At 31.6% G+C, this 11,691-nt stretch overlaps 2 protein-coding genes across 3 annotated transcripts; both read right to left on the bottom strand.

Moving 5' to 3' along the window:
- Positions 1 to 690: 690 nt before the first annotated feature.
- On the bottom strand, positions 691 to 2,022 carry LOC18039438 (uncharacterized protein At4g19900). The gene has a single exon (XM_006429267.1). It carries the CDS (start codon positions 2,020 to 2,022, stop codon positions 691 to 693), a length of 1,332 nt encoding a protein of 443 aa, XP_006429330.1.
- Positions 2,023 to 3,672: 1,650 nt separating this feature from the next.
- LOC18039740 (lactosylceramide 4-alpha-galactosyltransferase) lies at positions 3,673 to 6,029 on the bottom strand. 2 transcript variants are annotated; one of them, XR_002904805.1, is made up of 2 exons: positions 4,048 to 6,029; positions 3,673 to 3,924 (listed from the first exon to the last, which is right to left on the bottom strand). XR_002904805.1 is itself a non-coding variant. In XM_006429269.2 (2 exons), exon 1 carries the CDS (start codon positions 5,877 to 5,879, stop codon positions 4,647 to 4,649), a length of 1,233 nt encoding a protein of 410 aa, XP_006429332.1. In that variant the 5' UTR covers positions 5,880 to 6,029; the 3' UTR covers positions 3,673 to 3,924; positions 4,622 to 4,646. The 2 variants fall into 2 exon arrangements, 1 of the variants encoding a protein (XP_006429332.1); XM_006429269.2 differs by having other exon boundaries at positions 4,622 to 6,029.
- Between the last annotated feature and the right edge of the window lie 5,662 nt (positions 6,030 to 11,691).

The following is an 11,691-nucleotide window of genomic DNA, read 5'->3' on the forward strand; positions in this document are numbered from 1 at the left end:
TTGCTGTTGACCCCGTATGCTTACCCCGAGTTCCATTAATCAAAGAGTACCATACTTTTGCTTAGTTTCCCGTCATCGAATCTTTGATGATTATATTATTGGTTATTCTTGGGATCCTTAATTTAATTTAACTTCTAATTAATTGATATTTGTAAGGTTTATTCCCCAAATGACATCGACAGGAAACCATGTATGACTGAGGCATCGACTGCCAACTTTTATGATCATTATTTATGGAAATTTGTACTATTTGTATAAGTTACGCAATGCTTAAAAAGTTCATACTTCATGTTAGTTATTAAATCTCTCTCGTTCTCTTGTCCTTTCTATTTAATTATAATCCACCAAAAGAATTTATTGATTCTTATCTCTAGTTGACTTTTCCAATAATTAACAACGCGGTTGCTCCGTTTTTAAGATTTATTTTTCTCATTTATTTCTTATATATATATATATATATATATAACCTTTTAGAATTGATTGTTTGTATGTACCGTATACCTAATTTAATTTTGATTTTTTTGCACTTATTGAGATGTGTGTAGGAAAAAAAACTATATATACATGAGCTAACATGAACTGGAAATATGAAATGCACATTAATAAGTTTTTTTTTTAAGCAACAAAAATTTACAAATTGTTTAATCAAATAATTTAAAGGCTATTGGCAATCACATTAAAAAAAATTCTTTAAGAATTATAGGCGTCTCGGCAAATGAGACAGTGAGATTTAATCAATCTATCTATAACACTTCCCTCATTAACAACTAATTCCCTTGTAATTTTGTTCCATAGATGTAATCCATAAGTCTCCTTATTCAGCTCAAGCACCGTTTCTTCCACCCATTTTGATTCTTCCTCCGATACCGGTTTCTTGTAAAATCCGTTTATTTGAATCCAATTTACAGGATAAAAAGCCTTAAGTCCCAGAATCGTAAGGTTATATCCCGGTGTATTTCCTACTCGTTGAATGACTCGCGTAAGTAGGTATGGCCCATTATGTCCCCACTTGCTACCATCAAATGTGGTAGTAAATTCCTGTAAAAAGTCGAATAAAATTGGATGCCTCTTGTCAAAAACCATAGCTGCACCGTTCAATGTTGTCCATTTATGTGTCACCTGATCAACACCTTGTGCACCGATAGCATTCCTCAGGCCTTTGAAATCTTTCAGGATTACAAAATCTGTGTCCAAATAAACGCCACCGTATTTGTACAACACGGCTAGCCTTATAAGATCAGACAGATGAATTGACAATGGATTTTTACCAGGATCAATTTTTCCATTTTTGATCTTCTTCAGCCAAGCTTCAGCCGGTGTATCTTTAACCAGAGAGGGCAAATCAGGAGTGACTGTAAGGATTTTGAACCCACGGTCGAGTAATGGCTTCAGGATTTTATACCCACGACGTGTGTCAAGAGATCTGGATATAAGTACTAAACAAGATTGAGGGTTGGCTTTCATTAGAGTGTCTACAGCCAAGAAGTCTCTGGGCCCAAATGTTCGAGCTGGCGAGAACCATATCATAAAGAACTGAGTTGCACATTGGTTTTTAGAGAATTTCACGACCCTGTCGTGAAACGATCGACTCAAGTTTGTTGACTTGAGAACCTCGAGGTCGGGTAGCTTTTTCCGGAACCATTCCATTCTTTCTTCGTTTGTGACCTTGGCTGGTGGAATTAGAGGATCCGGAGCCTCACCATCTTGTTCTTCTTCTTCTAGTTCTTCTATATTTATTTGCTCAGTCAGATTATTTGACACGACAATGATGCTTGATTGATCAACTTTGAGAGGAGGAGATGTTGCCTGAACTTGGAGAGTTTTGTTAGCAGCAGCTTGTACATCATTGTTATGAGCTGCTTGTTGTGGGGCTCTGATTTGAATGGATGTAAGTTGTGAGGGATAAAGAGAAACTTTATAAATGGAGCTGCATGCATAGATGACGAAAACGATTAGAACGAATGAGAGTGTCGAGAAAATTGGTGATTTGATAGTTTGGCCAAAGACCTTGCAATTCAACATTTTCCTTTTTTGTAATGAAACGGAAGTTTGTATGAACATGGGGTCGAGTTTTGCATATTGTATATATGCATGTTGTATTCGTTGACTTTGCGAAGGAGAAAGTTGTGGCTGCGCACAAAGAATCAAGATTTGATGGTAATTTATTTAACATTAATTTAGGTTTAACGCTTATTTGAGTTGAGTCAGACGTGAAAAAGCAAAAAGTAATGCTGTGAAAGTAAATATTTCATTAATTCTTTAGAATATTAAAATAAAAGAATAGTCTAAATTTATGTTGATTCTCAAGAATACCCTTAGATTTAGGAGGTTAAAATTCGTTTATTCCATATAATACCGATAACTAATTAATTGAACTTAAAAATTCATATAGAGAGCTTTGAGAATTGAAAATATTATTGAAGGCAAGTCTGCTTCCAAAGATTATACGATAAGTCTATTCATGCTACTAGCAATTATCTTAAACTATTAGCAATTATCCTAAACTTAAGGAAAAAGAAAACTAATTGCTAAAACATTGAGAAAAAGAAAATAAATAATATTAACAATAACTAAACTAAAACTAATCTAAATAGGATAAGGAATTGTAATCCTAATCTGCATAAAAAGAGTTGTTACAAATATATCTTCCGTGTTAAATTAGTTTAGAATATGATGATGGTGTATAGAAATTTTTTTAAGATTAGATTCTGTGTCATTTGAAATCAGAGGCTGTTCTGGGGAAATTTGAGACTTTAGGGGATACTGTAAATTGAATTTTTCACATTTAAAGGAAAAATAAAAATGGTACTTTGTCATAAAATATAACTTATTTAAAATTTATTTTCTAGACTCTTATGATACAAAATTATGTTAGAGGGGAGGAGATCCTTCCATTTGATGTATGGATGGCATCTAATTGAATCATTAGAAGTTTAGAAGAACGAGTTTTTGTGAGTCGTATTTGGAAATAGAAAAATTTTGAAATACATTTTATTGTGTCTAAAAAAAAAAAGTTCTATTAGCATCCTTCTGTTCTACCTCCATTGTCAAGACTTTGTCTCTGACCCACCACCCATGCCACCACATGCACCATCACCACTAAGCCGCTATTGTTGATGTTGTTGTTGTTGGTGTTGCTGTTTAAACTAATTTATTATGTTTGAATACGTAATTAAAAAAACAATGATAATATTAATGAAAAAAAATTACTTAATATTTAGAAACGAACAAGTCAATCAAATGTCACTGTTTGTAAAAAAGAAAAAAATTAGACTTTAAACACTTTCTCTTATAAATAATAAATATCAACTTGGATTCATGTTTCTTCAAATATAATTTTTGTAGTCTAAGAAGAGCATTCATTATATGTGTACAGATCATTTACTATACAATCAAACATATTTAGAATAAATCATTCGAGTAATTACTTGTTTGGTGCACACTTTTATTATTAAGATTGGCTGGCAAGCTGGTTTTCAAAGTAAGCTTCAATTATTAACTAATATTATATTTTTAGTTACACTTGCGTACCTAAAAGATTACCTTCAGATTCTAGAATAAGCTAACGTGCACCAGTATTGTCTTTTTGTAATGCAAAAATCCAAATTCCTTAAGACAAATGAATCACAAAGTGCTTTCGATGGCCAGCTTTTGCAATTATTTTTATACAAAGGGAATATTTTCAGATTTCCCCTTGTTCTTATTTTCTGTTTCTTAGTCACCCAAAAAAGGGAAAAAAAAAATTACCCGCTTAGCTAATGATGAAATCAGAGATTACAGAAGAAGATGATGAGGAGATTTGTTGGTTGACAGGAGCTCAAAGGGAAAAAATCAGGCACATAATAGAGCATCAGAAATCTTTGTATTGGTCTTCTTCATCGTCGTCGTCGCTATCATCTTCATCAGCTTCATGTTCGTCTTTATCTTCATGTCGCAAGAAAAGCACTTTTTTAGATTTAATGAAAGGTGGAAGCAGTTCTTTAAGGAGATTGTTTGATATGGAACATACAAGTTTGAGTACTTATTTTGATAATTACAGTGGATCACCTGTGACAAAGCCTATATTATTATGGGGCAGTGATGCTGACGATGAACAAGCTTATGATCCATGGGAATCAATCAAGCAGATCGGACGGCCAAGATTTGATCCCAGCAATGAGGGGTTAAGTAATTTTGCTTCTGATGGTAGTAGCTTCAGGAAGGAAGATCCTGACTTGAAGAACAAGAAAGAAATAATTGGAAGCCACCGGAAATTGAGGAGAAAAAAGTCGTTTAGAAGATTGCCGGGTTTTGGTTTTTGGAGATTTAGAGGATTTAGATTTAGGCTGAGATTAAGAAGACTAAAGATTATGATTTGTGGTAGAAAAATGTAACGCTATTTTTGTACCCTTGTAATCCTATACAAATACATAAAATACAGACATTATTTTTTCTTTTCTTTTTGCTCTGTGTAAGATTTGCAAATAATAATACACATCTCATGTACATTGGGATCAGTAAACTAATTAAACAAAGGAATAAGAATTAGCTAGCCCTAGCCCCACCCCTAGCAGGGCCTATCAAGGACAGAGTATATAATATGTACCCTATGTGTCTGTTAACTTCAAAGCAGAAGCATCACCTGTTTCAGCCTGAAAAATCTTCTTCTAAGAGCTGTAAATTTGATCACAAATGACACAATGCTGTGAGATCATTCTCCCCATTACACTGCCCTCTTCGATGGCGATGCTGTTGCTTTGCTTGTTCCACAAGTGAACTCCATAAGCCTCTCTGCTCAACTGAAGCAGCTTTGCATTTACCCATCTGGAATCAGCCTGGTTTTGAGGCACCTTAAAAAGCCCTCCAATTCTGTTCCAGTTAACTGGATAAAAGGCGGTCGGTGGCAAGATTGTGAAATTATAACCAGGCCTAGTTTGTACTCTCTGCACTACTCTGGAAACCAAATAAGGGCCGTTATGTCCCCATTTGTTTCCATCAAAAGTGGCAGCAAATTCCTCAATGAATTTGAAAAGAAGTGGGTGGTTCATGTCAAAAATGAGCACAGCATTATTCAGTCTAGTCCAATTTCCTGACACCACATCAATGCTCTGTGCCGCAATTGAATTCCTCAACCCTTCAAAACTTTTTAAGAGTATAAAATCTGTGTCCAAATAAACACCACCATACTTGTACAAAACAGCGAGCCTTATTAAATTAGATAGATTCTGAGCTAATGGAATCTCACCAGGGTCTTTATTCCCACTCTTCATTTCATCAAACCAAGCTCCAGCTGGAGTGTTTCTGAACAAAAACGACAAGTCGGGCGTCACAGCAGCAACTTTGAACTTTCCATCAAGCAACGGTTTCAAAACTCTGTACCCACTTGGGGTGTCGAGAGTTCTCGACAGAATCATTAAACATCCGTTCGGATGAGCCTTGAAGAAGCTCTCCAAGCCCAAAACCTCCCTTTTCCCGAACAAATTCGCCGGCGAAATCCATGTCATGAAAGCTTGAAGCTCACACTCGTGGCTAAAAAATTCAAGAACACGGCCGTGGAATTGCTCTGTTAAATTATCCGATTTAAGAATATCAAACTCCGGTAGCTTTTTCCGAAACCAAGCAGTTCTTTCATCTTCTGTGACATTAAACGGAGGCTTTAAAGAATTCCAACTTCCGCTATCAGCTTTGTCTGTCTCTTCTTGTATTGACAAGAGCGGCCTATTACTTATTTGGAACTTCTCCAAAACTTTTATAGCCCTCGAAGCAGCAGCAGCAGAGTGAAGAGAATCATTAGAAATGATCACAGTATCTTCATAGATGATGAAGAATGTAGCAATAAAAATAACAAGTGCCAGTATAGCTGATTTGACACGACGGCTAAGTAGCCTGTAAATGAACATGTTTTATAGACAAACAAATCGCTTAATCAAGGGATTTTATGAAGAAGCAGAGAAAAAAAAAAAACACACACAAAGTGGTTATATATAACAATCGATGAATCAGATGACTCAAAAGATTAAGCAGCTTGTGTTTTGTGTCTTCATTGTTGTTTCGGACTTATTATTTTTTTCTCCAGGCTTTGTGCACAAGTCTAGGTTCTTTGAAATGGTCCAATTAAATTAGCGTGTATTTTCGTTAGCGTGTTGTTTGGAAGAAGTGGAAAGCCGCCATTGACGCATGAAAAAACAAAATTTTTAAATCATCACTTTTATTTGGAATATGTATATTATGGACTTTAATGGGTTTATAGGCCAGATTAGAGTAAATATTTTAGAATATCAAGAAGAATAATAGGGAAGAAATTGAGAATTCATAGACAAAAGAGAGAAGAAATATTGAGAGAGAAAGAAGATCTAAGAGAAATGGCTTTGGAATTAATTTATTTATTGCACTATAGATTTAGAATTAATTTATTTCTTATTGTTAAAAATAATTAATTTTTTACACTGTAGCGATTCGATATAATCCTAATTCTGATTTGACTATAATCATAAATCGAAAACCCTAATTGTAATATTAAATAATTTGGGTAAAGCTAGAAATCTAACAGTCTTATTATTACTTTTCTTTTGTTTGCGAACATGCATGGCGTCTTTAATTTAATTATGTCAATCGGTCAACATTGTTGTGTTGTTGAGCAGCTGTTTCAAGACTTTTGACTCTTCTACCTACGTACCATAGGGGCCATGAATGAATAATTTATATGAACAGAAATGATAAATATTAAAACTATTGACAATTAGATCCCTGTTCTCTCTATATCAAAAGTTCTCTTGGTCAAATGATAATGATCATTATCATCCTCATATAGTATGAAAACGAAGATAATTTAATTAGGACGTGTTTGGAAATTGAAATTAATTTTGGCTCATGGTCAAATAATTATTATTTAGTGTAGACATCCGTAACTTATAAAAATATGAATATATCAATTTTATAGCGGATCTATTTATGAGTACTCCTTTTTTTCTCGAAAGTGTATATATATTTTTCATTTACTTTCAATATGTAATTCGAAGATATGAAATTATTTTAGCATAAAAGTGGGTTTTTAGAAAAGCACTTTCATCATTTTTTATAACATTATAGTTAGCAATCATATAGTGTCATGACAACGATTTCCACATGAAACAAGTAGTTTTGAAAGTTTTACTTTCTTATCGTTATTTTTCCCCATCGGACTTGAACTAACCAATTGGAAAGCAATTTTCTTTTCTCAAGAAACATGCAGTTTATGAATATTGCGACACCGACAGGACAGGCTATAATTTTTCTATTTCTAAATGGACAAACATATACTTTTCAAATCATAATTTCTTTATTCTAATTTCTTATGCGTGATATGATTCAGTATCCCCACAATGAACAAGTTTTTATTTCGTTTTTATGTCATGTCACGTTCATGCATTACGTGAGACAAAAGAAATTTGGCAGGCAAAGCCGGATCAAGATTATTGAATATTGATAAAGTGCTCAATAAAGGTTGGTCTGGGGCGGCGCTCGTCTTATCAGCCCTATAGTCTGCTATCCGGCAATTCTCTTCCTAGCTAAATGTACCAAAATATACACGAAATTATTAATTACTAGAAAAAATATTTTACTTTCTACAAAATTCAAGATTTTATGTCATTCTACCTTATTAGTATAGTTATTTAATTTAATTGAATTAGTAAATATTTTTGTGATATGAAATTTATGGGCTATCAAATTTATGTCATTTATACTCGTAGTGTTAGAAATTATTGGATTTATTTAAAAACATTAGATTTTATAGGTTATAAACTAAAAAAAAACTAAATTATGATGGCACAAAGCATGTGTTTTTCTGTTTTTTTTCTTTTTTTAGGAATTTAGTCATATTATGATATAAGAGTAAAATAATCAAATTAAATTTATGTTAAGAGTAATTTAGTGGTCAAAGGTGGTCAAGACACTTAAGACAATAAAGAAATTAATTTAGTTGATATAATTGATTAATTGTCCAAACGTCTTCTTTTTTAAATTTCTTAAGAGTTATGCAAATCTTTTGTAATTATTTTTTGAAGTAGGGTGAGTTCACAAAAAATGTGAAGGGAAAATATCATTGCATCTACTCTAATGGGGTAATAAACACTACATCCCTACTTTCTTAATTTTTCTTAAAAAAATATATTATTTTATTTATTTGTAATTAACGAAAAGATATCCAACCCAAATGAAACGACCGAAATGTCCCTATAATACTAAATTTAGAGCAACACAATCTGAGACTATGTACCTTGAGATTAAAGTATCATTAAGGGTAAGGGGACATTCGGGTTGGTGTGAGTCACACTGTGTGACCTCTTGAAGTGGATATTAACTTTAAAAGGAATAAGTTTCGAGGGTGAAATGATAACTGTAAGAAGTTAGGGTTCATTATGCTATTATCCCCTTTTTTTTTTCATTTGCAGCAGTTGTTGTGCTTTATTTTTTCAAAGATCATTAATTATAATTATACAATCTTTCAGATAAGAGATTTCTTGTGAAATAAACAAGGAGAGTAGGAGTAGGAGATTGTAGTCTTTAATGACTCAATCTTTGGTCAATTTATTCATAAATAAAATATTTTTTAAAGAGCACAAATTACGGAAATAAGTTTTTGTATTACGCAATTTATTTAAGCTAACGAACCATTAGATGAATTTACCAGATTAAGTATTTAATTTATGAGAAATTTTGAGAAATAAAAATTTCAAGACATACTAAATAATTTCTTAAAGAAAATTTTCTAACGTTTGGTCCCGTATGAGATTTTCTTTTCATGCAATTTACTATAAAATATCTTGACAGATGGGATGTCACTGATATCAAAAATAATATATCCAAAAGAATAGATAAATAAATAAATAAAATAACATAAAATTTTTCTCTCTTAACCAAAATATCATTTTTCCTTAGTTTTTAAAACAATATCCTTCTAATCCAATCAAATGCTCACTCGTCTCTTGAGGTAATCTTGCATTAATGAACAAGTTTTGATTTAAACATTTCATCACAAGATAAGAAAAACAAAACAATTATTTACTCAAACTCCTTGACAACGTCTTCAAAGTTCTAATAAAAATGAACGTAAAGTTTTAAGATTTTTGGGTCATTTTGTAGGTGACGTGGGTTGATCCTAAAGAATTAAATGTTAATACGAAATGTTGAAGAAGATCTTTTGTCTTTATATATATCTTTGAAGGGAAAAGACTTATGTGGAACTGTCTGCTTAGTTGATGAGACAGTCTAATGGTATTCTATCATATATAAGAGCAGAGGATCCTCATATAAGATCTAGTGATATATTAATACTATATTTAATAAGTCCTACTCAAGAATTTATTGTAATTTCATAATAAAATTCATCGCTCAGTGACATAATAAATTAAGATATCTCACTCTTTTTATTATTATAAAAAGGCTCACGAAGAGTTAAGGCAACACTAACTGGGACTGTCATTAGCGACCGAAGCTGCGGCGATCGGTGGTGAAAGATGTCTCACTCTTTCAGCATATTGAGATGAGAAGAATTCGTTTTTAAAGGAATAGAGGTAAAAACGTTTTTTTTTTATTTGATTAATCTAATTGTTTTGCTAAACATTAACTTTTGTGTTTAATATTTGTTGTTTTTTTTTTCTTTCTTTTTTTTTTGTTTTTTTTTCTTTTGGCCCAATTGAAAGCTTCACATGATAAGATGGTATCTTCAAACAAATAATTGCTTCTTGGCATGTAACATCATCGAACACAACATCAGCAGGACCTCAACCTTGGGGTCCGTAGGTTGAACTACAGTGATTCTCACGTATAGTCGTATAATTTATTTTTTAGTTATGCTATTTATCCCGGGTCAAACCCCGAAAGTAATTGAAGCAACGTCGTTTCCTTTTTTTTCGTTTTTGTTCTCGATAAAACGATGTTTGGTTTAATTAGCATCAGCTCCAATTGTTCTCTCTTCATCTTCATTTCAGAACCAATCCCAAGCACTGTAAAACCCTTTCATCTTGAGATTCTTCACCATTTTGACTCTTCTTGAATAGTTTCAAAAGGGAAAAAAGAGAAGAAAAAAAAAGGGTCATGTCACATTAGAGAGCAACTTTGTGCTATACATTCTTCAACCCGAGCCGAGGAAAAGCACTTCTTAGATTTAGATCCATATACATTTATTCACATTACCAGCAACGTGTCATTGGATTTTCACATGCACACATGCATCTTCTTCTTTGCAAAATGAAAAGCACTTCATTTCTCTCAGCAAAAACACTTCTTAGTTCGTTCTCATATGCTTAGATTACAAGTTTAATTACTGCAATTTCAGGCTGTTGTGAGACGAAGAGAAAATGAAGAGAGAAAGCAATTTTGAGTTGTTGTTGATTTTGTTTTAACCAAGCTGAAACGAAGGGGAACAGAAACAGAGAAATAGGAGGGGCTGTGAGACAAAGAAAGAGAAAGCAATTTGTTGAGACGAACAGAATGAAGTGAAGGAGTAGGGTTGTTGTTGATTTTTTTTCCTTAAAACGACGTCGTTTTAGGGAGAATGAAATAAAAAAAAAAGAATTAAAACGACGTCGTTTGTTGTTTTCGGGGTTTGACCCGAGGCTTGACTCGGGGTAAGTAGCATTTTCCTTTATTTTTTGAAGCTGTCGAAAGAAGAGAGAATATGGGCTGTCGTGAAATTCAGAATTCCTATTTTTAAGATTTTGGGTATCAGATTGCTATTGACAATTTCTTTCCTATTTTTAAAATTCTCATTAGATTCCCCCCCCCCCAAACAAAAAAAATCAGGTTTAACTGTTTAAGTGTCGTTTCTGTATTTTATTTTATTTTGATAATTGAATTTGACCTATTGTAATAAACTTTGAAGAAATGGTGTAGCAGCTCTAGATATGAGACGATTGATTATTATTAGGAAAATTATCATTGTACCACTTTTATTTTGTTTTATGTTCATCCAACCACTACAAAATTTTAATATGTATTTTGCACCACATTTTTTTTCACATTTGTATCAACTAGCCACTTTTGCATTAACACTATTAAATAATTTTAATAAAATAACAATTTTACCCCCAAATAAATTAAAATACCATTTTATCTTATAAAAAATTTTAAAATTAAAAATTATAATCATAAAAATATCCTTAAATTTAATAAAAAATAAATCTCAAATAGAGGTGCTCAACTGATTTTTACTAAATTTAGATTTTACAAAATTTTAATAATTATTTTTATTAAAAATTATAATATTACAAAATTTTAATATAAATAAATGAATTTATTTATTAAAAAATTATAACTTTGTAAAATTTTATTAAAATAACTGAATTTATTTCTTAAAAGAATAAATCCTAAAATTTTAATAATTTAGGGGATTTTTATTAAATCCCAAAATTTTGTAATTATTTTTATAATTATAGTTTTATATTAAAATAATTTTTATTAAAAAATTCTAATTTTGGGATTTATTTTTATTAAATTTAAGGATATTTTTATCATTATATATATTTTTTAAAGTTTTTATAAAAGAAAATGGTCTTTTAATTTATTTGGGAGTAAAATTGTCATTTTATTAAAATTATTTAATAGTGTTAATGCAAAAGTGACTAGTTGATACAAATGTGAAAAAAAATGTAGTGCAAAGTACATGTTAAAATTTTATAGTGGTTGGATGAACATAAGACAAAATAAAAGTGTTGTAATGATAATTTCCCT

The sequence above is a fragment of the Citrus clementina genome, unplaced genomic scaffold, assembly GCF_000493195.1.
Source record: "Citrus clementina cultivar Clemenules unplaced genomic scaffold, Citrus_clementina_v1.0 scaffold_6, whole genome shotgun sequence".
In the NCBI taxonomy this organism is placed as follows: Eukaryota; Viridiplantae; Streptophyta; class Magnoliopsida; order Sapindales; family Rutaceae; genus Citrus; species Citrus x clementina.